The 25,228-nt window shown below is 41.5% G+C and overlaps 1 protein-coding gene across 3 annotated transcripts in view; it reads right to left on the bottom strand.

Annotated features, from left to right (window-relative positions):
- Positions 1 to 4,848: 4,848 nt before the first annotated feature.
- Positions 4,849 to 25,228, bottom strand: part of LOC118898200 (kelch-like protein 23) — a 40,730-nt gene continuing 20,350 nt past the window's right edge. For 2 of the 3 annotated variants that reach the window (XM_036858252.1, XM_036858253.1), the window contains 3 exons: positions 20,513 to 21,727; positions 17,231 to 17,383; positions 4,849 to 6,472 (listed from right to left, as the gene is read on the bottom strand). In XM_036858252.1, coding sequence (XP_036714147.1) covers positions 6,162 to 6,472; positions 17,231 to 17,383; positions 20,513 to 21,727 — 1,679 coding nt within the window. In that variant the 3' untranslated portion in view covers positions 4,849 to 6,161. Of the gene's footprint in view, positions 6,473 to 17,230; positions 17,384 to 20,512; positions 21,728 to 22,608; positions 22,836 to 25,228 lie in introns of those variants that run through there. The other variant, XM_036858254.1, reaches the window with a different exon arrangement.

The raw sequence follows: 25,228 nt of genomic DNA, 5'->3' as shown, positions 1-25,228 counted from the left end.
TTCTCCCCGTTTCTAACAAGACTCTGAGCTTTTACCTGAGCGTGTGGCTATCCATTTTTGTGTCTGTCTGCAACAGCACACATGCATACTATTGGAAAGACTTGGACTTTAAATAAGTTGGAGAGACATCACAAGGAACTGCACAGAGGAGTGACATGATCACAGTGTCTTGTAGACTACATTGTTTCCGTAGTCAGCAGGGATTCCTCTGCTCATCAGCAAAGGCATTTCTCAAACAGAAATGAGTGCAAACTATCCTCCAAGACCAGAACTAAAGCTGCTCTACAAGTTGAGGAGAACAGGACACTGGAGAACTAAGTGGGTTTCCGTAGTCAGCAGGGATTTATCTGCTCATCAGCAAAGGCATTTCTCAAACAGAAATGAGTGCAAACTATCCTCCAAGACCAGAACTAAAGCTGCTCTACAGGTTGAGGAGAACAGGACACTGGAGAACTAAGTGGGTGGCTCTCCTTTCCCTTAACTTAAATTATTCGAAATGTTTAGTTTTTAAAGAAAGGAAAGGGGAAAGAAAAGGGAAGGAGCCTGATGAGAGTTTCTGATCCTAGATTTATCAGACGGGATGCTGTGCTACTACCACAGATGTTTTGTTACCTTTTCGCAGTTGTTTTCTCATAAAACTTTGAGTTTCCTCATTGAAAAAAGATTTCAAAGCTTCAGCTCATTCACTGCAGTGGCCAAGAACATCTTTATTTATAACTTACGGAGTAAAAACACAGGTTCACAGAAGGCGGACGTCATTATGGAAAGAAGCCCAGTTAGAACTACTTTTCAAAATATTACAGGTGCGCAGATGAAAAACACAAATAGGAAATACAAAGCCACTAAACGCACTGGAAGACTGAACTTGTGTCCAGCCAAGAGGATAATGATAATTTATATTGGGCACGATTTTGGTTTAAACTTTCTAACAATTTCGTGAACCGAGTGTGTGCTGTGATTTTGGTGGGGCTGAGGGAATGCATGGACACAATGGGGCTTCTGAACTGTGGGCAATTCCTGCCCCAAACCTTTTTAGAGAACTTTCTTCTTGATTAAGAGACAAAGGTTATGGACTCCATCACATTGCCTTCCTAACTTCTTTTAAAAGCAAAGATAAAAAAGACCATAAATACATTGTTAAACCAATAACTTTGGGTTTCCATTCCTACTTAACAACACTGGAAAATAATTGTATGTGTCTTTTGTGTTCATTGGACCTGCTATTAGGCCAACAAGGGGGAAATGTTATCTGAAAAAGTCTTCTTATAAGCTCTTGGTTGAGCCTCCAAAAATAAATGCCTTTTGCTAGAAACTGGAGGATGGAAAAGCAGAAAGAAACTCTTAACAAGGATGGTATTTCAAAGACTTTCAAAAATTATGAAGAACAAAATGCTCTATAACTTTACTTTTTATGTATGTTTAGAGTTCCTGGCTGGGATTCCTTACCATTCTTTCCTTCTGTCTGATGTAAAGTCTCAGGTGGTAGTTAGCCAGTTTCAACCTCACCTTCCCATCTACTTTCTATTTGGAATTTTGAAGAAGTCCAAAATTATTGAAAATTCATACCCAAACTGCTTGTTGGTATTGTTATTCTGAGAACAGTGTGTGTGTGTGTGTGTGTGTGTGTGTGTGTGTGTGTGTGTTAGGGGGAGATAGACAGAGAGGGAGAGAGAGGAAAAGAGAGAAAAATGGAGAGAGAGATGTGGAATAAAACAAATGAGTTACATAGTGATTTTTAAATTTTATTTTCCCAGGTAACTTTGAGAACCAGAATACTTTGTGGGAAAAGGGGCTACAGATATTGGGATAGAAGAGATTAGGTGAATACCCTGTGGTGCTTTTACCACTTCCTGACGATGCTAGGAACTTAGAAAAATTTAACTCTAATTATCCCTGTCTTTAGTATTTTTATTGTTATGTATTTTAATTTTATGCCTAGAAACAAGAAACAATCTAGTAGCAGTAAGCATCCCTAGCATCCTATGGTCTTGAAATACCATTTTTCCCTAAAAGAAATCAGGGCTGCTTGGAGAAATGGCTGATTCCAGGTTTGAGGCGGGAAATGCACAAGATGAGCCAGGAGTATCTGGTCATACCAGACAGCAAAGAAGCTATCAAAAACTACTGGAGCTGTGCCAAAAGGGAACAACTCTGGGAAGCACTCTGCAGAGCCTTTCACTGGCTCAAGATGATAAACGGAGCATCAGTAAGAGTAACTGCAATGGGCTGAAAGACGCCAAGTACATTTAAATCCATGAGTTCAAAACAATTTAAAAGAAACAATAGGGACTTCCCTGGTGGCGCAGTGGTTAAGAATCCACCTGCCAATGCAGGGGACACGGGTTCGAGCCCTGGTCTGGGAAGATCCCACATGTCTTGGAGCAACTAAGCCCGTGCACCACAACTACTGAGCCTGCGCTCTAGAGCCCGCGAGCCACAACTGCTGAGCCCATGAGCCACAACTACTGAAGCCTGTGCACCTAGAGCCCGTGCTCCGCAATAAGAGAAGCCACTGCAGTGAGAAGCCCGCGCACCGCAATGAAGAGTAGCCCCCGCTCGTCGCAACTAGAGAAAGCCCGTGCGCAGCAACGAAGACCCAACGCAGCCAAAAATAAATAAATAGTCAAAAAAAATAAAAAACAATAAATCTAATAAATCACCTTTGAAGGATGCTAACAACTATTCATTTTGCAAACTGGTACATAAAGTTAGGAATCAAGCACTTCTTCTACCTTTCCTATACAAACTATACCTCTGGGTAAACAACCAGTAAGTGAAGGAAGGTTTTTCTTTATAGAAGTATTTCAACAAATACACCAAGAAGAGAGAGCATTGGAAATCACCATTTTGCAATCCCTAATGAATTAAGGATCTGGGTATTGAGCATCTATGGCTGCCAACATCAGAAAGAGACAATTATGTCTTTTGATGAATAACACACCACCACCTGTGCACCTGTGAAGTAATTTTGACCAAAAAAAAAAAAAATCAAACCTGAATCTGATTAAGCTTCTGGATCTAACTACCAACTTATAGGAAACACAGGGGACAGAGGAACGTGCTAAACTACACAATAGGAACACAATCAGTAAAACCTCAACTCTGGGAAAGCAGAATGAATGATCTAGCTTCTTCAACAATTAAATAGCAAGGAGTTAAAAAAAGAAAAGATGGATGGGGAACTTACAGATTAAGAGACCTAAAAATTTTTTCTATGCATATGAAAATAAAGGCTAATGTGCCTTTAAGCAAGTACCCTAGATATTGATCCTATTTCAGTTGTAGCTAAAAACTAAAAATAAGACTTGTGAGAAACAGCAACTTTCAAAATTTGGATACTTGGAGTCCTCTTAATTAAGTCATACTTAAAATCATCTCCACAACTTTAATTATTTTGTAAAATAGTGTTTGCCCTCCCAAAGCAATGACCTGCATTTAATTACAGTAAAATATTTTTCATTCATACAACAGTGATTTGGAACTTGGAATAATTCTGACCGAAATGTTTACCTTTCTTAATTCTTTCTTGTGTGCATGTATCAAGAACAAAAAAAGAATTTTATAGAAAATAGGAGCTGGAAATTAAATGCCTGAGATCACAAACTATTTTCAAGATCCTTAAGAATAAGATGGGATCCATGACCTCAAAATTAGCCAAGAGACATAACATGCACATATAAATGTTAAATTCTTTAAATGTGACAATGGGAGTTTTACTGTGGCTGAAACAGGAAAGAATTTCCAGAGGCTGGACTTTTTTTTTTTTTTAATTTTATTTTAATTTTTTAAAATTTATTTATTTTTGGCTGCGTTGGGTGTTCGTTGCTGCCATGGGCTTTCTCTAGTTGCGGCAAGTGGGGGCTACTCTTTGTTGTGGTGTGCGGGCTTCTCATTGCAGTGGCTTCCCTTGTTGCGGAGCACGGGATCTTGGCGCACGGGCTTCAGTAGCTGTGGCTCGTGGGCTCTAGAGTGCAGGTTCAGTCGTTGTGGTGCACGAGTTTAGTTGCTCCGCGGCATGTGGGATCTTCCCAGACCAGGGATTGAACCCGTGTCCCCTGCATTGGCAGGCAGATTCTTAACCACTGCGCCACCAGGGAAGCAGAGGCTGGACTTTTATAGGACCTAGATAAGCTGAAAGGAGGCAAAAGTGATTGCAATTGTTCTCATCCATTCATAAAAGAGATCTCTAAAGCCCTACTGGATAACATATTACTGGTTCAGCATTAAATGCAAATGTTCTTGAGAGCAATAAAATATCCTGTAATTCAAATACAGATTGAAATACTCTGTAATTCAGTTGTTTCACTAATTCAGAAACTCAATTGTCCTTCAGTTCAACTGGCCCAAATTCAAGCAGCTTTACCACGTATGCAGTGATTTATTTATTTTTATTGAAAATACAAAGTAATATTAAAGGAAAACATTTAAATAATTTAAAAATCATTCCATATCCCCCTACACTAACACAATGAATTTCACTTCTGCATATTACTTTCCACATGTATAAAGATTTTACAGACACAACGATAGTGTTCATACCATTTTATATTGTGCGTATTTTACTTACCATATCACAGACATGCCCATGTTTCTACAGTCTTCCAAACAATTTTTTAATGGCAGTATAAGGCTTCACTCTTTTTAGTAGCCCACTTTCTTCTTTGCCATTTAGATTATTTCCAATTTTTCGCTATTGTAAATAATGCAGACATAAACAACCTCATGCATTTACCTTTTTGTTTGTTTGTTTTGTTTGTATGTTATTCTTTAGGTTACAAATCAAGGAGTAGAATATATGAGGAAAAGATATGGTCATTTTTATGGCTTTCTATGTAGTGCCATATTGTGTTCCCAAAGGGTTGTATCTGTTTAAAATGCCTTCTTAAACGAATGTATTAAACAGGTTCTTTCTAAAATTTAAAAATAACTCAGAAAAATTAGGTAGTTTTACACTTACTTAAAGTTAAAAATAATTTTTGTCTCTTAATAAATGAAGAGTGTGGGTAGATGATCTAACAGATTACTAAAAGTTTAGATGAGTTAACTTAAGCTACGCTTCTTAACTTTTCTCAAGTTACGGCACACATGGAAAGTGATATGGTAGGCACACTGGAGAAAATGGACAAAGATGTTTCTGGCCTCGAAGCTTCAGCCACCCAGGCCACCTCTGGCTACTCCAAGAGCTGTGGGGATCCATATCTAGGCACATCTATCACCCAAAGAGCCAGTGTACATGGGAAGGGAAGTTCTAATTGAGGTTAGGTGACTCAATCCAAGTCACAAAACCTAGTTAGTGGAAAATGAATTCAAATTTCTTCTCATCAATGTATTTTCTACTATGTCACAATGTTCTACATGCTTTCTGGCTCTAAATTTCAATTTCACATGCAGACAGGTACCTATACTTATGAATAAAGAGGATTTTCTGATATGCTTAAAGACACCTAAACTAGCAATTTACATCAAAGCTGAAAATTAAAAATACCTCTTAGGATCAACAAATATTCAACTCTTTCCTCTGCAATTTTTCAGATTTTCCATTCTTTTAAATTTAGTTTGTAAACTCTGAATAGTAATAATCTTTTGCACAACATCTTGTATATCTCTGGTAGTCAGTAAATAAAGAATCATAACTATAAATAATACACACTACAAACTTAAGTCCATTCTAAATAATTCTAAGGTTAAAAAAAAATTTTAAGTATTGATTTTGTAGAGGTAGAGAATCTTCCCTCTTTATATTTCAAATCCCTTGTTAGCTAAATGGAACCTTAATGTATACTATTACATTAATGTACACTATTACACTGTCATAAGAAATATTTCACTCCACAGAATGATTTTGACCTACACCCAGTGTTGATGCTACCAGGAGAAAAAAATTCACTGCAAAGACGCTTCACCTTTTACCAAGTGTCCAGCGTTCCAGATCACCTTTGATGAGCAGAGATTAAAGGTAGTAACCCCACTGATTCAACTGTAAATATACATAAGATGTTTCTTGACCATTAATCACAGGCTTGGGGTGCAGAGTGGGGGTTAGGCATGAGAATTTACCTAACGTGTGCCAGGCCACAATAACAAGTAAGACACTCCAAACCCTACATTCTTTTTCACTACACTCTGAAACAGTGATTACTTGGTCATTTCTATGGACTTAATCAAACATTATACACACAAACACACCCGTGGGACCGCATGGCACTTGGAAGATTACCCACGATTTCCCACTTATTAAGATCTGGATCATATTTCTCAATGCTCTGAAGATATGTCCCCTTTGAGTAGGAATACCCCCCAGTGACATAAATACATCCATTCATGATGACGGCACCACACTCCATTCTCCTTTCCATCATGGGAGCGATCTCTCTCCATTCATTCTGTTCAGGGTCATAGCATTCTGTGATTGTAGTTTGTCCACCAACTAGATAGAGCTTACTTTCAAATGGAACTGAACACAATCCATATTCTATTAAAAAGAAAAAAGCATATTTCTATTAGGATAACAAACAAAAGAGATACCTTAGGGTGGTGATATAATAATGCTTTACAATTTAGCATACAAAAATAGAGTAGCTGTGACATTTTGATTCCAGCACACACTACCACAACACGGAGCCTTAAAATCCACTCCCAATCACCAGACTCAGATGACCTATTCCTGCCACTGTCTTTCAGGTTATCCCTAAACTGGCTTTGCAGGATGCCGGGAGGAACTCATCCTCTGACCACTACCCTTCCGGGAACTTGCCAGCACAGGCACCTTTTTCTCTATGCCTGTGTGTAAAAGGTGGTAGCAGCAGAGTCCCTCTGCCATGAAGACGTCCCAGGTAACTGGTGTAGGGTCCTTCAGGTGTTAGCAGCTAACCCTGTACAGCACCTGCTGCCACAGGCGCTTGCCTCTCTCACACTGCTGGTCAAGTTAAAGACACAAGAAGTTAGAGAAATACAAGCCAGTTTAGTGGGGAACTACAGTCTGTGACCTTAAGAAGCTGTGGAAGGTGCTCAAAGGCCGAGGGCTGCCGTGTGAGGTCTGCATCCTGGGGCTGGGAGTCCACCTCTTGGGCATCAGCTTTCCAGGCCGTTTTAATTTTTTCCATTTTATCTCCCCCTCCACATCCAAACCTGCTGGCTCTTCAAGGCACCAGGATCTTTGGCAACTTCACTTCCTCTCCCTTCTTCCCAGGGCTGTGACTAGGGTAAGGCAAGTGAGGTGCCCAGAGCACAAAACAGGAGGAGACTCTTCCACTTCCGAGCAACTCCTTCAGTTCTGTGCCTCAAGGGTCTCACTTGCCTGACCCTAGTCCCAGCCCTGTTTCTTCCAGGCCCTCAGTTCTAATATCGCTCCCAGCCTGTGAGTTCTTTCTCTGGAAGTATCAACCATTAGATTACACTTAAATACTTCTAGCTGCAGACCTGAAGAAAGAGCAGGCGTTGTCAGTGGCACTAATACTACGGCGAATAAATGAAGATTTAGCTTGCCATTGCTGAGCTGTTCCATCTGTCTGGAACACCTTCTTTTCCCAGGTTCTTGGACAGCTGCCTTCTCCATGTCATTCGGGTCTCATCTTACTCTCACCTCCTCAGAGGGCCTTCCCAGATCATTCAACCTGAAGGAGCCGGTCAGGCATCTCTACCACATCACCCTATTTTAATTCTCTCTGTAGCTCTTCTCATGATCCGATGTGGTTCCTGTTTAGTCTCTCTCTTCCTTCTGACAGTGCAGGAACTGTGTCCTGCCCACCACTCTTCTCCCAACTGAAGGATGGCAAGTGTCTGGCATCTTGTAAGGACTCAATAAAAGTTTGTTGAATCAATGAATGAATTGTACCTTGTACCCTCTGTGCCCAAATATGCGCTCCCATTACTTCGTGGAAGAAAAACTTATAAGGCCTTCTTTAGAAAGAAAGAATGTACAATCAGAAATGTGATTTCCCCTTTAAGTAGGGAAGACAAATTCTTATCAGTAAAGTTCTTACTATTTAGGTTTCAAAGCCTAAGGAAAAATCTGAGAAGACTGGTATTTCTGCTTTGAGTCCACATACTGTTGTTCTCTGGTTTCTGACATCCAAGAAAAAAAGAATTCTCCTACCTCTGAAAACCCATTTATTACCTTTCAGTTATACACATGCAGAATTTTTATAGGATTTAGTTGTTTTTGAGTACTTGTGACACATTGTTTGTTTATATAAATTATGAGTCATTCTGTCAAATGGTTATTGTGAAAATTAATGATGATTCAAAACTTTTATCAGTTGGTATAAATGATTCAACAATGAACTTATTAAGCTTTTCTTAAATTATTCAAATCTCACAAAAAATCCTCAATTTGCAACTCTTATGTTAACAAAGTATCTCAATCTTTCTATAGCAGTAAAAATGTTTAAAATAAAGTGACTCCTGGGCTCTCTATTCTGTTCCATTGATCTACGTGTCTGTTTTTGTGCCAGTACCATACTGTTTTGATTACAGTAGTTGTGTAGTATAGTCTAAAGTCAGCGATTCCTCCAGCTCTGTTCTTCTTTTTCAAGACTGTTTTGGCTATTGGGGTCTTTTGTGCTTCCACACAAATTTTAAAATTATTTTTTCTAGTTCTGTGAAAAATACCCTTGGTATTTTTTAAATTAATTAGTTAATTAATTTTATTTATTTTTGGCTGCGTTGGGTCTTCGTTGCTGAGCGCGGGCTTTCTCTAGTTGTGGTGAGCGGGGGCTACTCTTCGTTGTGGTGTGCAGGCTTCTTCTTGTGGTGGCTTCTCTTGTTGCAGAGCACAGGCTATATAGGGCATTTCAGTAGTTGCAGCACACGGGCTCAGTAGTTGTGGCTTGCGGGCTCGAGTGCAGGCTCAGTAGTTGTGACACACAGGCTTAGCAGCTCCGCGGCATGTGGGATCTTCCCGGACCAGGGCTCGAACCCGTGTCTCCTGCATTGGCAGGCAGATTCTTAACCACTGCGCCACCAGGGAAGCCCTACCCTTGGTATTTTGATAGGGATTGCACTGAATCTGTAGATTGCCTTAGGGTAGCGTGGTCATTTTAACAATATTAATTCTTCCAATCCATGAACACAGTATGTCTTTCCATCTGTTTGTAGCATCTTCAATTTCTTTCATCAGTGTCTTACAGTTTGCCGAGCACAGGTCTTTACCTCCTTAGGAAGGTTTAGTCCCAGGTATTTTATTCTTTTTGATGCAATGGTAAATGGGATTGTTTCTTTTATTTCTCTTTCTGATAGTTCATTGTTAGCATATAGAAATCCAACAGATTTCTGTATATTAATGCTGTATCCTCATGATCAATTAATCTATGACAAAGGAGGCAAGAATATACAATGGAGAAAAGAAAGTCTCTTCAACAAGTGGTGCTGGGAAACCTAGACAGCTACATGGAAAAGAATGAAATTAGAACATTGCCTCACACCATATACAAAAATAAACTCAAAATGGATTAAAGACCTAAATGTAAGGCCAGATACTATAAAACTCTTAGAGGAAAAGACAGGCAGAACACTCTTTGACATAAACCACAGCAAGGTCTTTTTCGATCTACCGCTTAGAGTAATGAGAATAAAAAACAAAAATAAACAAATGGGACCTAATTAAACTTAAAAGCGTTTGCACAGCAAAGGAAACCATAAACAAGACTAAAAGACAACCCTCAGAATCGGAGAAGATATTTGCAAATGAAGCAACTGACAAAGGATCAATCTCCAAAATATACAAATAGCTCATGCAGCTCAATATCAAAAAAAACCAAACAATCCAATCAAAAAATGGGCAGAAGACCTAAACAGACATTTCTCTAAAGAAGACATATAAATCGCCAACAAATACATGAAAAGATGCTCAAAATCACTAATTATTAGAGGAATGGAAATCAAAACTACAATGAGGTATCACCTCACACTGGTCAGAATGGCCATCATCAAAAAATCTAGAAACAATAAATGCTGGAGAGGGTGTGGAGAAAAGAGAACCCTCATGCACTATTGGTGGGAATGTAAATTGATACAGCCAATATGGAGAACAGTATGGAGGTTCCTTAGAAAACTAAAAATAGAACTACCGTATGACCCAGCAATCCCACTACTGGGCATATACCCAGAGAAAACCATAATTCAAAAAGACACACGCACCCCAATGTACATTGCAGCATTATTTACAATAGCCAGGACATGGAAGCAACCTAAATGTCCATCAAGAGAGGAATGGATTAAGAATATATGGTACGTATATACAGTGGAATATTAGCCATAACAAAGAACAAAATAATTCATTTGCAGCAACATGGATGGACCTAGAGATTGTCATACTGAGTGAAGTAAGTCAGAGAATGATGAATATTATATGATATTGCTTATATATGGAATCTTAAAAAAGGGTACAAATGAACTTATCTACAAAACAGAAATAGAGTTACAGAGTAGAAAACAAACTTATGGTTACCAGGGGGCAAGAGGGGGAGGGATAAGTTGGGATACTGGGATTGACATATACACACTACTATGTGTAAAACAGATAACTAATAAGACCTACTATATAGCACAGGGAACTCTACTCAATACTCTGTAATGGCCTATATGGGAAAAGAATCTAAAAAAAGAGTGGATATATGTATATGTATCTGATTCACTTTGCTATACACCTGAAACACAACATTGTAAATCAACTATACTCCAATAAATGAATAAATTTTTTTAAAATGATAAAGCCAAAAAAACACAGATGAACAGATAAAAAAGATGTGATATATATATAATATACACACACACACAATGGAATACTACTCAGCCATAAAAAAGAAAGAAATTTTGCCATTTGCAACAACATGGATGGACTTGGAGGGTATTATGCTAAGTGAAATAAGTCAGACAGAGAAAGACAAATACTGCATGGTATCACTTATATGTGGAATCTAAAAAATAAAACAAGCTAGTTCATATAACAAAAAAGAAATAGACTCACAGATATAGAGAAAAAACTAGTGGTTACCAGTGGGGAGAGGGAAGTGGGAGAGGGGCAAGACAGGGGTAGCGGACTAAGAGGTACAAACTATTATGTATAAAATGAATAGGCTACAAGAATATATTGTACAGCACAGGGAATATAGCCTATACTTTGTAATAACTATAGAGTATAAAATATTTTAACTATAAAAAAATTTAAAAATTATAAATCACTATGCTGTACACCTAAAACTTATATAATATTGTACATAAACTATATCTCAATTTTTTTAAAGTATAAAAATAAAGTGGGCTTCTCTGGTGGCACAGTGGTTAAGAATCCGCCTGCCATTGCAGGGGACACGGGTTCCATCCCTGGTCCAGGAACATACCACATGCTGTGGAGCAACTAAGCCCGCAAGCCACAACTACTGAGCCCGCGTGCTACAACTACTGAGCCTGCATGCCTACAGCCCGTGTTCCACAGAAAGAGACGCCACTGCAATGACAAGCCCGTGCACTGCAATGAAGAGCAGCCCCCGCTCACCGCAACTAGAGAAAGTCTGTGTGCAGCAATGAAGAACCAACGCAGCCATAAATAAACAAACAAACAAATAAATAAATAAATTCCTGGTAGTTTTTCCCCTGTTACCCAAATGCAACATAATGTTCTGTTATAGTTGATGGAAACTTCCTCAGCTATAACTGCCTTTTTTCTTGTTGGTCACTCTATGAAGCTACTGAGGCTAAGGGACTGTGTCTTGTTTATTGAGCTCCTAGCACTGTACATAGCAAGCAGGAAGCACTCAGCAAATATCTGTTGGACAAATGAATGAATGAAAAATTTCAAACCAAGCATGAGGGATAGCACCATCTGTCATGGCTCAAAAGAGTTTACACACAAATATGCACTATAAATACATGGCAGTCTGAATTCAGTGTTACATGAGTGATAGGAACAAAGCCATGCAGGGATTCAGAGACAACCACAATATTTTCAGGTATTCAATATCCATTGAAATACTTTAAGATTTTTACCTAAGATTTTTTTCTCACTGAAAAGACCTGTAAAGCTTATCTAATCTAACTTCCTTATTTTGCTGGAAAGTAAGATCCAAGAGCTTAAGCTGCTGCCCAAGATTACACAAGTGAATAAATAGCAGAGCCAGGAGAGAACGTTTTTCCCACTGGACACAGCTCTCCACGGATTTTCCCTCTCTATCACTTACTGCTTCTCCCGGGTTCTTCACGCACTCTTCTTCCTCAGCTCATCCTTTAACTAATGCTGTTTCCCAAGATTCTGCTCACTACTGTGTTGTTGGTCCCAACCTTCCAAGGCATCTCATTCACCTCCACACATAGTCATCATCTCTAAGCAAACAACTCACAGATCTCTGCATTTAGCTGCATTCTTCCTCCTGCAGAACCACACTTCCCATCGCTTGCTGGACAGCTCTTCTGAGTTATCTAACTGGTCCTTGCCATTTCACTACAAAACTGAGTTCATCATCTCTCCTCTTCTCCCCTCCCACTGGTTGCTACTTCAGTGCTCCTAGTCAATCAGCCAGAGAGCCTGGAATGACTGTCAATTCCTTTCTCGTCCTCATCGCCAACGTCCAATCACCCAAGGGAGCGATCACTACCATTCAATCAATGATGAATCTGTAACATTCCTCGCACCTGCCTGTTTTCTACTCCTACCACTTCAGGATTTCAGTATTTCTCACCTGGTTTATTACAAGAGCTTTAGCAGATCTCCCTGCCATCTTTTACCCAGTCTATTCTCAAAGGAGTTCTTTTCTTGAAGCTAGAACTGATCACGCATCATTCTCTTGCTCTGAAAACTTTAAGCTCTCTATTTTTTTTTTTTAATTATTTATTTATTTATTTATTTATTTTTGGCTGTGTTGGGTCTTCGTTTCTGTGCAAGGGCTTTCTCTAGTTGCGGCAAGCGGGGGCCACTCTTCATCGCGGTGCGCGGGCCTCTCACTATCGCGGCCTCTCTTGTTGTGCAGCGCAGGCTCAGTAATTGTGGCTCACGGGCCTAGTTGCTCCGTGGCATGTGGGATCTTCCCAGACCAGGGCTCGAACCTGTGTCCCCTGCATTGGCAGGCAGACTCTCAACCACTGCGCCACCAGGGAAGCCCCAAAGCTCTCTATTTTTAAAATTCTCCAGGCTGCCATTCAAAGCCCTCCATGACATGCTCTTCAACTGAACTCTCCCATCCAGTCTCTCATCCTACCCTCTTGCATCTCATTAATATACTTTTACTCCCAGGAACTGGAATGAACCTGGAAATTTCCCTTCAGCCTTCCTTCACTGGCTAACTTTCTGCCAGAACGCTCTTTCTCAAAAACTACCTTCCTTAATTGTAGCTATTCCTTAAGGCCCAAATCATAACAGCCTATGCCTGGAAGCCTTCTAAGATTGTCAGAGTCCCCTTAATTAGACTGAAGCTCTCTCTACCCTCAATTTCAGTAGCACTTATTTTGTAAGACTGTCTTGTATTCCTGTTATGTATGTGTATTTACCACTAGATACTGAGTTCCTGTGGTAGTAAAATTAATCATCTTTGTGTCTTACGTAATAACTGTCGATAGAATGGTATCTTTCCCAAGGTAAGGTCTCAATAAATGTTATCTTGAATTTAATAGGATTATAGTCCCCTGTTTTTCAACTATACAAAGCAACCACCCTTAAAAGCATTAAGAAAAAAGATAACATTTAGATTACCTTTTAAAAATAACAGTAGTCATTTCTTTGTGGTCTAAGCTACATATCTATAAGGTAGACTCAAGACTGACATTTTACATTCTTCAGGAGGTGCTCCTAAAATGCATAAGAGGCATAACTTGCTATAATTCAGAGGATGTAGGTCCAAATGCCTGTTATCAAGGAGGTAACAGACTAGCTGAATGAACCAGGCTAGGGGTAAGAAAAACAGCAGCACGGGCCTCCCAAGTCTATGATGTGATGAGAAGGGAAGAGACTGTGGTGAAACTGAGCACATAAGCCTCATCTAAAGGGAACAGCCACTACTTGGCACCAATAATTGTTGCCAGGAAGGAATATGATCCAAGGTTGCCAGATCTTGCAATTTTTCTAAAGGCCAGAAATCATGATTTTTATTTGAAATCTCCTGAATTTTAAATATTGGTAACAAGCCAGTTAAAAAATATTTTGAACACTGTGAGAGCCAAATAGAAGATACCACGTAGGGTGCTAATTTGATAACTTCGTTTCTCACATTATGTCAGGAAAATGTCCAATGTGAATCAAAATGCTCCATATGGAATTCTAATATTCATTTCTGATTGATTTTTTGATTTGCCATGGCTTTACATACTTTGGCTTAAGTCTCACTACCTTTTAAACTCTCAAGCAGTTAACAAGCTATACCCAATTTAAGTATGTTATGAGACCTTTATTTCTATATTTATTTTAAAATTAATTAATTTACTTATTTTATTTTTGGCCGCGTTGGGTCTTCATTGCTGTGCACGGGCTTTCTCTAGTTGCGGTGAGTGCGGGCTTCTCTTGTTGCGGAGCACGGGCTCTAAGCGCGCGGGCTTCAGTCGTTGTGGCTTGCGGGCTCTAGGGCACAGGCTCAGTAGTTGTGGCGCACGGGCTTAGTTGCTCCGCGGCATGTGGGATCTTCCCGGACCAGGGATCGAACCCATGTCCCCTGCATTGGCAAGTGGATTCTTAACCACTGCGCCACCAGAGAAGTCCCTCAAGACGTTTATTTTTAAAGGAATCTCTTTATGAAATATAAATTAAGTTTGTAATGTAAACAACTGCCCTCTGATTTGTTAATCTGACTTTTCATATGTTGGATTTTCTTTGTAAAGATAAGTCAGGGAAGTATCTAACTCATAAGGTTAACTTGAGGATCAAATGAAGTAACAGTGTAGTTGTTAAGAGCATGAGCTCCCAGCCAGACTGCCTAGATTTGAATCTCACAACAAGCCCTAGCTAGCTGACCTTGGGCAATATATTCACTCTCTGTGTGCCTCAGTGAACTACAAAATAGTAGCAGTACCTAGCTCACAGGATTGCTGTGAGGTTTCAAAAGATTAATACAGATAAAAGTATTGGAATAGTTAATGCCTGGTACATACTTATTGAATAAATGTTACCTATTACAGGCATACCTTCACGATATCGCAGGTTGGGTTCTAGAGCACAGTAATGAAGTGAATATCACAATGAAGCGTCACACAAATTTTTTTGTTTTCCAGGGCATATAAAAGTTATGTTTAGGGGTTTCCCTGGTGGCGCAGTGGTTGAGAATCTGCCTGCCAATGCAGAGGACACGGGTTCGAGCCCTGGTCTGGGAGGATCCCACATGCTGCGGAGCGGCTGGGCCCGTGAGCCACAACTACTGAGCCTGCGCGTCTGGAGCCTGTGCTCCGCAACAAGAGAGGCCATGACAGTGAGGGACCCGCGCACCGTGATGAGGAGTGGCCCCCGCTCGCCGCAAGTAGAGAAAGCCCTCGCACAGAAACGAAGACCCAACACAGCCAAAGATAAATAAATAAGTAAATTTTTAAAAAAAATTCAAAAAAAAAAAGTTATGTTTATACTATACTGTAGTCTATTAAGTGTGTAATAGCATATTTTTATGTCTAAAAAAACAATGAATATACCTTAATTTCAAAATATTTTGTTGCTAAAAAATGCCAATTCAATTACAATAGAACATCAAAGATCACTGATCACAGATTACAGTAACAAATGTAATAATGAAAAAGTTTGAAAGACTGCGAGAATAACCAAAATGTGACAAGACACAAAGTGAGCAAACGCTGTTGGAAAAATGGCACCGATAGAATTCTCAACGCAGGGCTGCCACAAACCTTCAATTTGTAAAAAATGCAATATCTGCAAAGTACAATAAAGCAAAGCACGATAAAACAACGTATGCCTGTACTCAGTATGACAGTTATTATTATTTTCTATTATAATTTCATTAGTTATCACAGAAAGTTGTGGGGAGTCTGGGATAATACATCTGAATTACTAGGAGACGAAAGTCTACCTCCAAGATGTCTTCAGAGCCAGGACAGCGTATGGCTGAAGTCCCTCCTTGTGTAAGTCCTGTGGTATACGGAGACACAGCACCAGATTCAGGTGTGCTCCCCCTGAACTGTGAGATGACATATACGATGTATGGTGGAACTAGCTGCATTGGTCAAGAGTAGGAGAGCCTGTTCCCTTATGGAGAGGCAGATTGCTTATCGGTTATAGCACAGGTCAATGCAATCAAACTGCCTGACTTTGAATCCTGATCCACCACTTCCAAACTGTGTGACCTTGGCAAAGCTAAGCTACTTATCCTTTCTAAGCCTTTACAAATATGTAAAACAGGGGTAAACAATACTTACTCACAGGATTGTAGTTAGAATTTAAGGTAATATTACATGCAAAGTGCTCAGTCAGTACCTGACCTATGGAAAGTGCTCAAGAAGGTTAGCTATCATTATTATTCTCAGATGGTTCAAGCTCGTGAATTCCAACTATGCTCTCCAGTGACTCACACAAAAGCCAGATGCTATATGGAAAATGATTCAAAGTAGTATGGTGATATGGTGATATGAATCTTTCCTAATGAAAAAAACCTTAATCAGATGGCTTAACCTTAACCAGGTAACTGTAACAGGTTTATCCTTCCCCCTGAGCTCTACCCAAAGAGACAAGTCAAAGAACAAAGGACACCACAGAAGGCAGGCCATTCTTTGTGGGTAGACAACTGTTAAGGCCAACACAGGGCCCTGCACATCACAGGAGGAAGTGCTTAATAGCTATTGAAACCCAGAAAGAACATGCTTCTAAAAAAAAAAAAAAAATCATTTCCTGCTGAACTGAATCAACAGGTATCCTTCCCAACTATTTCATAGACTAGTGGTTTTTAACTGTTAATAAAAATTGTGTTTTATATAATGCATGTAGTAAATGAAAGAAAGCATATAACTAAGGAATAGGAAACACAAAAAAAGAATCTCAGTAAAAAAAATTTAAGAAGAAACTAATTCTTTTAACCACACAGGCTTAAAATATGTGTCATGTAAAGACATCAGGGAAAGTATTTGTAGATGTCATCTAGTTGGAATAAGCCAATTGTGATTATTGTTAGATGAACATGTGAAAATTTTGAGCCTTTAATTATACCCATGTGTAGCCTACTACAAATTTAGCACTTTCTACTTCCAGCCCATTTTTAGCCATCCCTTATGCTAAGATGCATCACATCATGTACTATTTGAGACAGTAATTTGTTACCTGGATGTGGACTGGAGGTGATGAGGCTCCATTCATTGATGTCTGAATTGTAGCTCTGGACCTTGTCATAGGTGCAGCTTCCTCTGTATCCGCAGTGGCCGCCGATGACGTAGATAACTTCATGTAAGACACAGGCAGTAGCATTTCCCACGCCTGTGTGTTAATTAAAATCACATCTTCAGATTGCTCTTTCGTTCGGTTTTGCAATGAATATTGGACTAAGATTATTATTGCTTTTGTTATTATTGACAGTAGATACAAGGCATTGTGCTAGATGCTATGAAGGATAGAAGAATAAAAAAAAAAAAAAGGCTCCCTGCACCTTTTTCTAAAAGGGGTGAGACATTTACACAAATAATTAGAACACAGGGTAGAGAACTCCTATGAACGTTCAGAGCAAGGGGACACTGCTTTGACTAGGGGAATCATGGCAGGCAGTGGCAGAATTTGACCTGGGCCTCGGTAGGTAGCCTTTGGCGGGCACAGGTGAGAGGAAGCCATCCTAGGCAGAGGGAAAGGTGAGTGCTTATTGGACAATGTCACGTAGCCGAGTTTGATTCCCAGCACTTGGGCAGGGCAGGTGGCACACCTGGGGCTGTCGTGTGGGAATTAAAGCTGACGTGGTAAACTGAAGCCACATGGCAAAGGATCCTGATGCCCAAGTAAGAAACATGGACTTAATTTAGCAGGACTTTTAAGGTTTTTAAACAGAGGAAGGGAGGGACTACAGGGGTAGAAGGGCAAGAGCCAGAAAGAGCTAGGTATTGGCCCAGGTGCGAAGTACTGAGGGCCTGACTTTAGACTGGGCCTTGAGTCGGAGGGAAGGATACCAAGGTAAGAGACACCGGCAGAACAGATGGGCCTTGATGACTGACTGCGTCCAAGACAAACAAGACTCATTCTGAGGTCCTGAGCTCAGAAAACTGGGAAACACTGATGCCACAGAAAAATAAGGAAGAAATGGATTCAGCAGGGGAAGAAGACGTGAGGAAGAAAGATGAGGAGGCTCGTTTTAGTTGAAATTGTCAGTTTAAGTCTTTCAACCAACTTTTTACTTAGCCTATTAGATGGGCTGGTGCAGTTCAATCTCCCTGTGCATTTCTACTCCAAAACAAGAGTGAGTTTATAAGCAGGGCAGTTATGATGAGGGGAAAAAAAGTTAGGACTTTCTAAACAGCCAAGTATTTATTTCTTCTCTGTACACCCGTAAACTAAAAAAGGAAATGAATTTGAAACTTGACTCTGCCCAACTTCAGTGCTCATTACCAGGGAAAGCTGCTAGTTCACTTCATGGCTACAAAATAAAACAAACTGGGGAACATAGTGTTATCCTTTCTAGAGACAAATGGGAAACTTAAAGTTCAGCATGAGTCCACCCATCAGAACCAGTACTAGCAAAAAGTGCACAGAACTGACAGAAGTGTTACCCTTCCCTGGGATGGTCAGATAAAATCAGGAATCAAAACTTAAGTTAAAAGTATAAAACTCTGGAATTTCAGACCCAGCTGGGGGGTAGGGGAGGACTTCAGCATACGAGGGTCTTCCATTCCACTCAAGGCTAAGGCAAGAACACGTGTGGCCTTCTTCACAGTGGAGACACCATTGCAGCACTTTCTTTTCAGGAAGCACTGTTTCACACATGATTTAACAACATTTCGGTAAAGTAATACATTTCAATCCTCAAAGAAATATATTCTAAACTGCAGAACCACTGAAATTGTGATCTTATCCTTAAGAAACAGAGGCAGAAATATATCCAGGTTTACAACAGCTGCTAAAATATTTGAACTTTCCTTGTTTCTTTTGTAGGAAAGGAGTCAGGACATTAAGAGCCACCCTGGGGAGAGGACTGGGTGAATTAGTAAATTGGGGGGTCAAGCTCAGGCAGAGTCAAAAACCAGAGCAGCTATCGCAGCAGGCGTTAAGCCACCTTCTCCCATCCTGTCAACTACTTCGCAACCTTCGGATGTGCAGGAGAGCGGTTGTAATTGAATATGAAAGATATTTCTGCCCTGTCAAAGCTGACATGTTCTTCTATAAGATGTTCATGACTATAATGCCTAACACTTACTGAGTGCTTACTCTGTGCCAGACACTGTCCTAAGCACTTCACGTGAATAAACTCAATTAATCCTTTCAGAACTAAGCTATGTAATATTGTGACCCCCATTGTACAGATGGCAAAACTGGGGCACAGGGAGATTAAACCATTTGCCCAAGCTCACCAGCAAGTAAGGTGAAAGTCAGGATTTGGATCCAGGCAGTTTGGCTTCAGAAGCAGCATGTTTGGTCACAAGGACATTCTGCCTCTCAGGCTTCCTGTTCTCATCCAAGAAACATACCGGGTCAGATTCCCAGACCAGGTCAGATTCCCACACCCTCACTAGCATTAAAAAAGAAACAGAAAGGCCTGGGAAGAAACATCTGGAATAAAATGACTCAAATTTGGTAACAACGTACCAGTTTGTGTGCAACTCCCCAGCACCAATGAATAAATGTAATGAAATAAGTGAGATTCTAGCTTAACTTTTTTTACAGTGGGAGAGAAAGACAAGGCTAATCTAGTGCCAAACACAGCAGAAAATACAGTGTTTATCAGACAGATGCTGAGATCCAATAGCCACTGTGTGGGCCATGTGTGGGAGGTAGGGGACCTGCCCCTCTCCTTTACCCTCTAAGACAAGACTGGAATCCCAAAGAGCAGAGGGTGTTTGTCTCTAGTTTTTGAGAGAATGTAATTTGTTACACCCTATAGGGACCAAACTTTTCAAGGTTTTAATGAAAGACCTTTTAAAACACAGATGATCAGATGATGAGAGGAAAAAAAGCTGAACATTTAAAAGCAGAATCAAAAAGGTTCAATGCCAAGAGCAAGCAAAAAAAAAAAAAAGAAAATTAAACATGAATAAAACTACCCAGCTTTCTCTCTTCATTTAGCCTTTGATTTAAATATAAATTCTTAAGACTCAAAGCAAGATGTAGATTCAAAACAGGCTGTAGAATAAGAAGAATGAATTATACTGTTTTCTTATATAAATAATATTTCTTTTCTAGCCTGGGCAGCATACTCTGATCACATAACTCTCAGTCAAGTTGGGGACTGCTATACTATATTTTCACTTGGAACATTCTGTGTAACATTATTTGTATAAGCCACTATAGTTCCTAGGTAGCATTCCAAAGTGATAAATTCTTTTCAACGTTATCTGTGAGAGAAGTGAGAGACCCTTGGCCTAACCTCAAACACCTAAAAAATACAGAATGAACACAATCTGCATTTACCTTTAATCATGTTTGCAATAGGAATCCATTTCTCTTTTAGTGGATCATAGAACTCGGCCTCTTCTGCTGGAGCCCCTTTTCTGTAACCACCTAAAGCATAGACACAGCCACCCAAGGTGACTGCACAGTGATAATACCTGGCATTGAGCATTGGCAAACCTTCTGTCCATTCATCACTTTCACTGTTATAGATCCACACTGTGTCAAGAGCTTCTATGTTATCCGTTCTGTAACCCCCAGTTACATAAATATTGGGTCCCAAACATGTAACACCATAGCTCTCCCTAGTGTAATCTGGTATTTCTGCTCCCTGGATCCAAACATTTGTCAAAGGATCCCATACGTGCACCTCTGATAAAGGATGCCAGTAATAGCCTCCAATGATATACATTGTGGCTGTGGACCTCTGAGAAATCTCTTTATGCATGGGATTCAAAGCATTGTATATGAGAGATCGGATCTTATTTTCAGTTAACAGGCAGCTTCTTTGAAGGCCCAAAGCTGTTTTTAAATACACTGGATCTATATCTATGTTGATATAGCTTAGTAGATTATACAGGCATTCAATTCGATTTTCTACATCATGAGCAGTCCACTTGATAACTGGCTCTATGACAGCTTCTTCTTTCCAAACACTGAGATTCTTTCTGGACAAGATAAAGAGAAACTTTTCAAGGCTGATTTCCAGAAATTCTTCTTGTTGCCATACTTCCTTAAACCTTGAGCATAGAATTCTTCGAGATTCCTTCTCTAGTTCTGGACACACGTGAAATTCTGCAAAGGAGTGCATTCCAATACAATTATCAATATCCAAGTGCCTTACCAAAAACTGCTCACATGCTTTCTTTACCGAAAGGAACTGTAGCAGATCTGCTGCTTCAAGCAGGCTTTGAACATTTCTTTTAGTTATCTCAATTTGGGACGTGTACGCATAATTTACAAGGCCTTCCAAGATATCATGGTGGATGCCAGAGATTTTTATTTTATTTTTAAATTTTTCTTTCATGTCAGCTGTGAACATTGCTTTAAAATAATTGCTGCAAGCAGCTAAAACAGCTCGGTGACAATGGAAGATTATGCCTGAAGGACACTGAAGGGTAATATCAGTAAATAATCCATCCAAGTAAAATGTTTTGAATGCATCCAGAAAATCCACTGGATGCGTCGAATCCTTGAAAAGGTAAATATAATCTTCTTGTCCTTTTAGAGCCATGGCTGCAATAAACATGAAACAATAAACGTGTTTTCAATTGTGCGCATTACCTCATAATCAATGCTAAATATTCCTGTCATTATAATGATTGATCAGCATCGAATATACAAAACTAGACTAAATTCAGCACTCTGTCACAAATGCAAAATGTGGACACACTATTTCATAATATATATGATGGTCAATTTCAATGCAGGGTAGCTCGGAGTCTGATATGAGGCCCCCGGATTGCTCAGGGGTCCTTTCGAGAAGAAATATTGATTTGCTACCCCATTGACCCAGTCTCCGAGTTGCCGGTCCTAGAGAGAGCCCCCACTTGGCAAACCAAGTGTCCAAGAGGTCACCCCACTCGAGGCTGGACCTTGGCCGGCTCGGCTCGGCCCCAATTCAACCTTTTCCCCGAGTTCCGTCTCCCTTTCAAGTCGAATCGAGATGCCAGGAAAGGGATGATCGAAATATAACTGGACAGAAGAAGTCTCGGAAAAGGGAAATCCTGTGCCTTTCTGCTCAAGGAAGGACGCAAAGGAAAACGGCCGGACGTTGGCCCCTCCATCCGCGTGCCCGCTCCCCGGCTGCCGCAGGGCTTTCCGCGCGCCGCGCGCCCGGCCCCCGGCCCGCGTTTCCGCCCGGAGACCGCCCCGCCCGGGGGCCTGGCACAGGGACTCGCCTCGAGGGCGCCGCGCGCCGCCGCCGGGCCGGGCGCCCGCGTCCCTCCACCCCGGGACGCCGCACAGGTGTGGGGAGGGCGCCGCGGACGGCCCCGCGCTCGGCCCGGCCCGCCGCCCGCGCGGCCATTGTCTCCGCGCCTCTACCGCGGGCTGGCCTCGCTCCCCCGCGCCCGGCCCCGCTCGCTCCCCGCCGGCTGGCCTTGCCCCGCACTCACCTCCGGCGGCGGCTCCCGGTCGCGCTGCGGACCCGCGGGCTAGTGGCGAGCGGGGGCGGGGGCGCCTCCGGACCCTCTGACCATCTTTGGAAGAGGCGCGGCGGAGGCTGCCTGCTAGTGCAGCTCCAGCCCACAAGCGGCTCCTATTTTGGTGCCCCGGCTGCTCCCCGCCTCCAACCGAACGGCCCCCCACGCGGCTGGGGCGCGGGGTAACTCGCGGTAACTCCCGGCTGGCGGGGCCGCGCTGCGGGCAGGGGCGGGGTGGGCGCGCGGGCGCGTGGCTGCGGCCCCTCCCCGGCGGGCTCCCCGGCAGCAGGTGGGACGGCTTCCCCGAGGAGACCGCCTGCGCCGCTAGCTTTTGCCCTTCTCCCGGGACCTGTGCCCGCATCCCCACCCCACGCACAGACACTGCCGAGCGTTTTCTCTCTAGACAAACGCTGTAAGTCCTGAATTAGGACCATATATAGGAGCTGGGGGGCCCCCTTTTCCCTCTTTCAGTAGCTCTCCCCAGCCCAGGCCTTAAGGGTGGAGTGGAATTGGGAGTCGGGGTTGGCGAGAATGCAGCAAACTTAAAGGTCTGGGGTTCAGGTTGCCTTCAAAATGCTAGAAGTAGTTGCCGCTTTCCCACGAACTCCGTCCCGCCCCCAGCAGAGCACTCTGGAGGAGTGCTGGGGAAGCCCCTGGGACTGATGTGTACACAGTGGGTTAACTTGGAGCTTTGAGAAAAACTGAGAGCAGCCAGGGCCAAGGATTCAGGTTACAGTATTTCGAACAGAGTAGCTGGAAGGAGCAGCCTCCAGTCTTTCTTCCTGGTGGCACAGTCCAATCACATAAAGACGTACATATGCTACACCACAAAGTTCATGTTATTGTTCCTACAAAAGACAATATCAAATATTTTCATTTATCATTCATTCATTTGCAAGATTTTATTGAGTGCCTAGGCACTGGTAATAGCGTGGTGAAAGATGGTCCATAGGGCTTCACCTGGTGGCGCAGTGGTTGAGAATCTGCCTGCCAATGCAGGGAACACGGGTTCAAGCCCTGGTCTGGGAAGATCCCACATGCCGCGGAGCAACTAGGCCCGTGAGCCACAACTACTGAGCCTGCGCGTCTGGAACCTGTGCTCCACAACAAGAGAGGCCGCGACAGTGAGAGGCCTGCGCACCGCGATGAAGAGTGGCCCCCACTCGCCGCGACTAGAGAAAGCCCTCGCACAGAAACGAAGACCCAACACAGCCATAAATAAATACATAAATTAAAAACAAACAAACAAACAAAAAGATGGTCCATAGCTCGCACGGAGTTTATAGTCTAGCCAGCTTAAAGGAGGAAGGAGACCAGGGTGAAAGGAACACCAGAGGCCCAGTGTGTTTCTCAGAATATGGTATGAGAGACAATATACAAAATGGCCAGACTGTATATGACAAAAGAACTCTGAACCACACAAGAAGTCCAGGAAGCCAAACCACAACTTCTGCAGCAGTTGGACCAGGAGGTGGTCAATGACTGCCAACTTCCCTATTTTTACCCCTACTTTCAACTTGGGACCAGTCAGAGAAAGCCAAATATGCTCCCCATACCAATGAGATAAAATACTCCCTGATTCTAGTAGCTGGACTCCAGCTTTCCCAGGCCAACAACCTCCAAAGTATACCTGAGACCTTCCCCTTTTTTCCACTTTTATAAAGCTTTCCCGCTCCCCTATCTGCCTTTGAGCTTCTATCAAAGGCAAATGATGGTCCTGACTCTCTTGCTATAGCAAGATCTGAATAAATGGCCTCCGTTCTCATTTGGGTGATTTTATTTTAATTCCGCATGTCAGACCACCTCAACTGAATTATGTGGGATACTAGAATCTGCATTCTAATCAAGGGCATCAGGTGATTCTTTTGCACAAATAGAAGAACATACGTTGGGGACTTCCTTGGTAGTCCAGTGGGTAAGATGCCGTGCTCCCAATGCAGGGGGGCAGGGTTCGATCCCTGGTTGGGGAACTAGATCCTGCATGCATGCCACAACGAAGATCCTGGAGTGCCACAACTAAGACCCGGTGCAACCTAAATAAATAAATATATTTTTAAAAAAGAAGAAGAAGAACCTATGTTGGACCCAAAATGGAAGAAAAATGAAAGGTTTACTATCTCAACATCTGGTAAACAGTTTAGTAGAGAAGAAAAGTATATGAGATTTTGTTTCAGGGTTAAGATTCTTCTCTGCCACTTATCTATCATGTAGCTTAACTAAACTTCTCTTATCCTGAGTTTTCTGACTTGTAAAACAGAAAATATTAGTACTTTCTCAACTAACATAAGGATATTGGAAAGATAAAATTATGACAGTGAAGGCACTTAGGATGTGGTATATAAATGTTAACTATTATAATGAAAGGATATTTACACTTAATTCTCCATCACAACCTCAATTTGGAAATTAATATCTTATTAACATTTCTTCAAAAATTATGAACTTTGTAGTTAACTGTAATATCAGACACTTTGTCCTTCATGGATAGTGATGTTATTGTTGGTGTTGTCATTCAAGGACACAATTGCGATTGATTGAAGATGGGGCATTCTTTCCATGGTTGTCATTGAAGTGTGGCAATGGCTGTTTGTGG

This window comes from Balaenoptera musculus, chromosome 7, assembly GCF_009873245.2.
Source record: "Balaenoptera musculus isolate JJ_BM4_2016_0621 chromosome 7, mBalMus1.pri.v3, whole genome shotgun sequence".
Lineage (NCBI taxonomy): Eukaryota > Metazoa > Chordata > Mammalia > Artiodactyla > Balaenopteridae > Balaenoptera > Balaenoptera musculus.
Note: the sequence above shows the minus strand (reverse complement) of the source record. Positions and strands in the feature narration are given on the sequence as shown.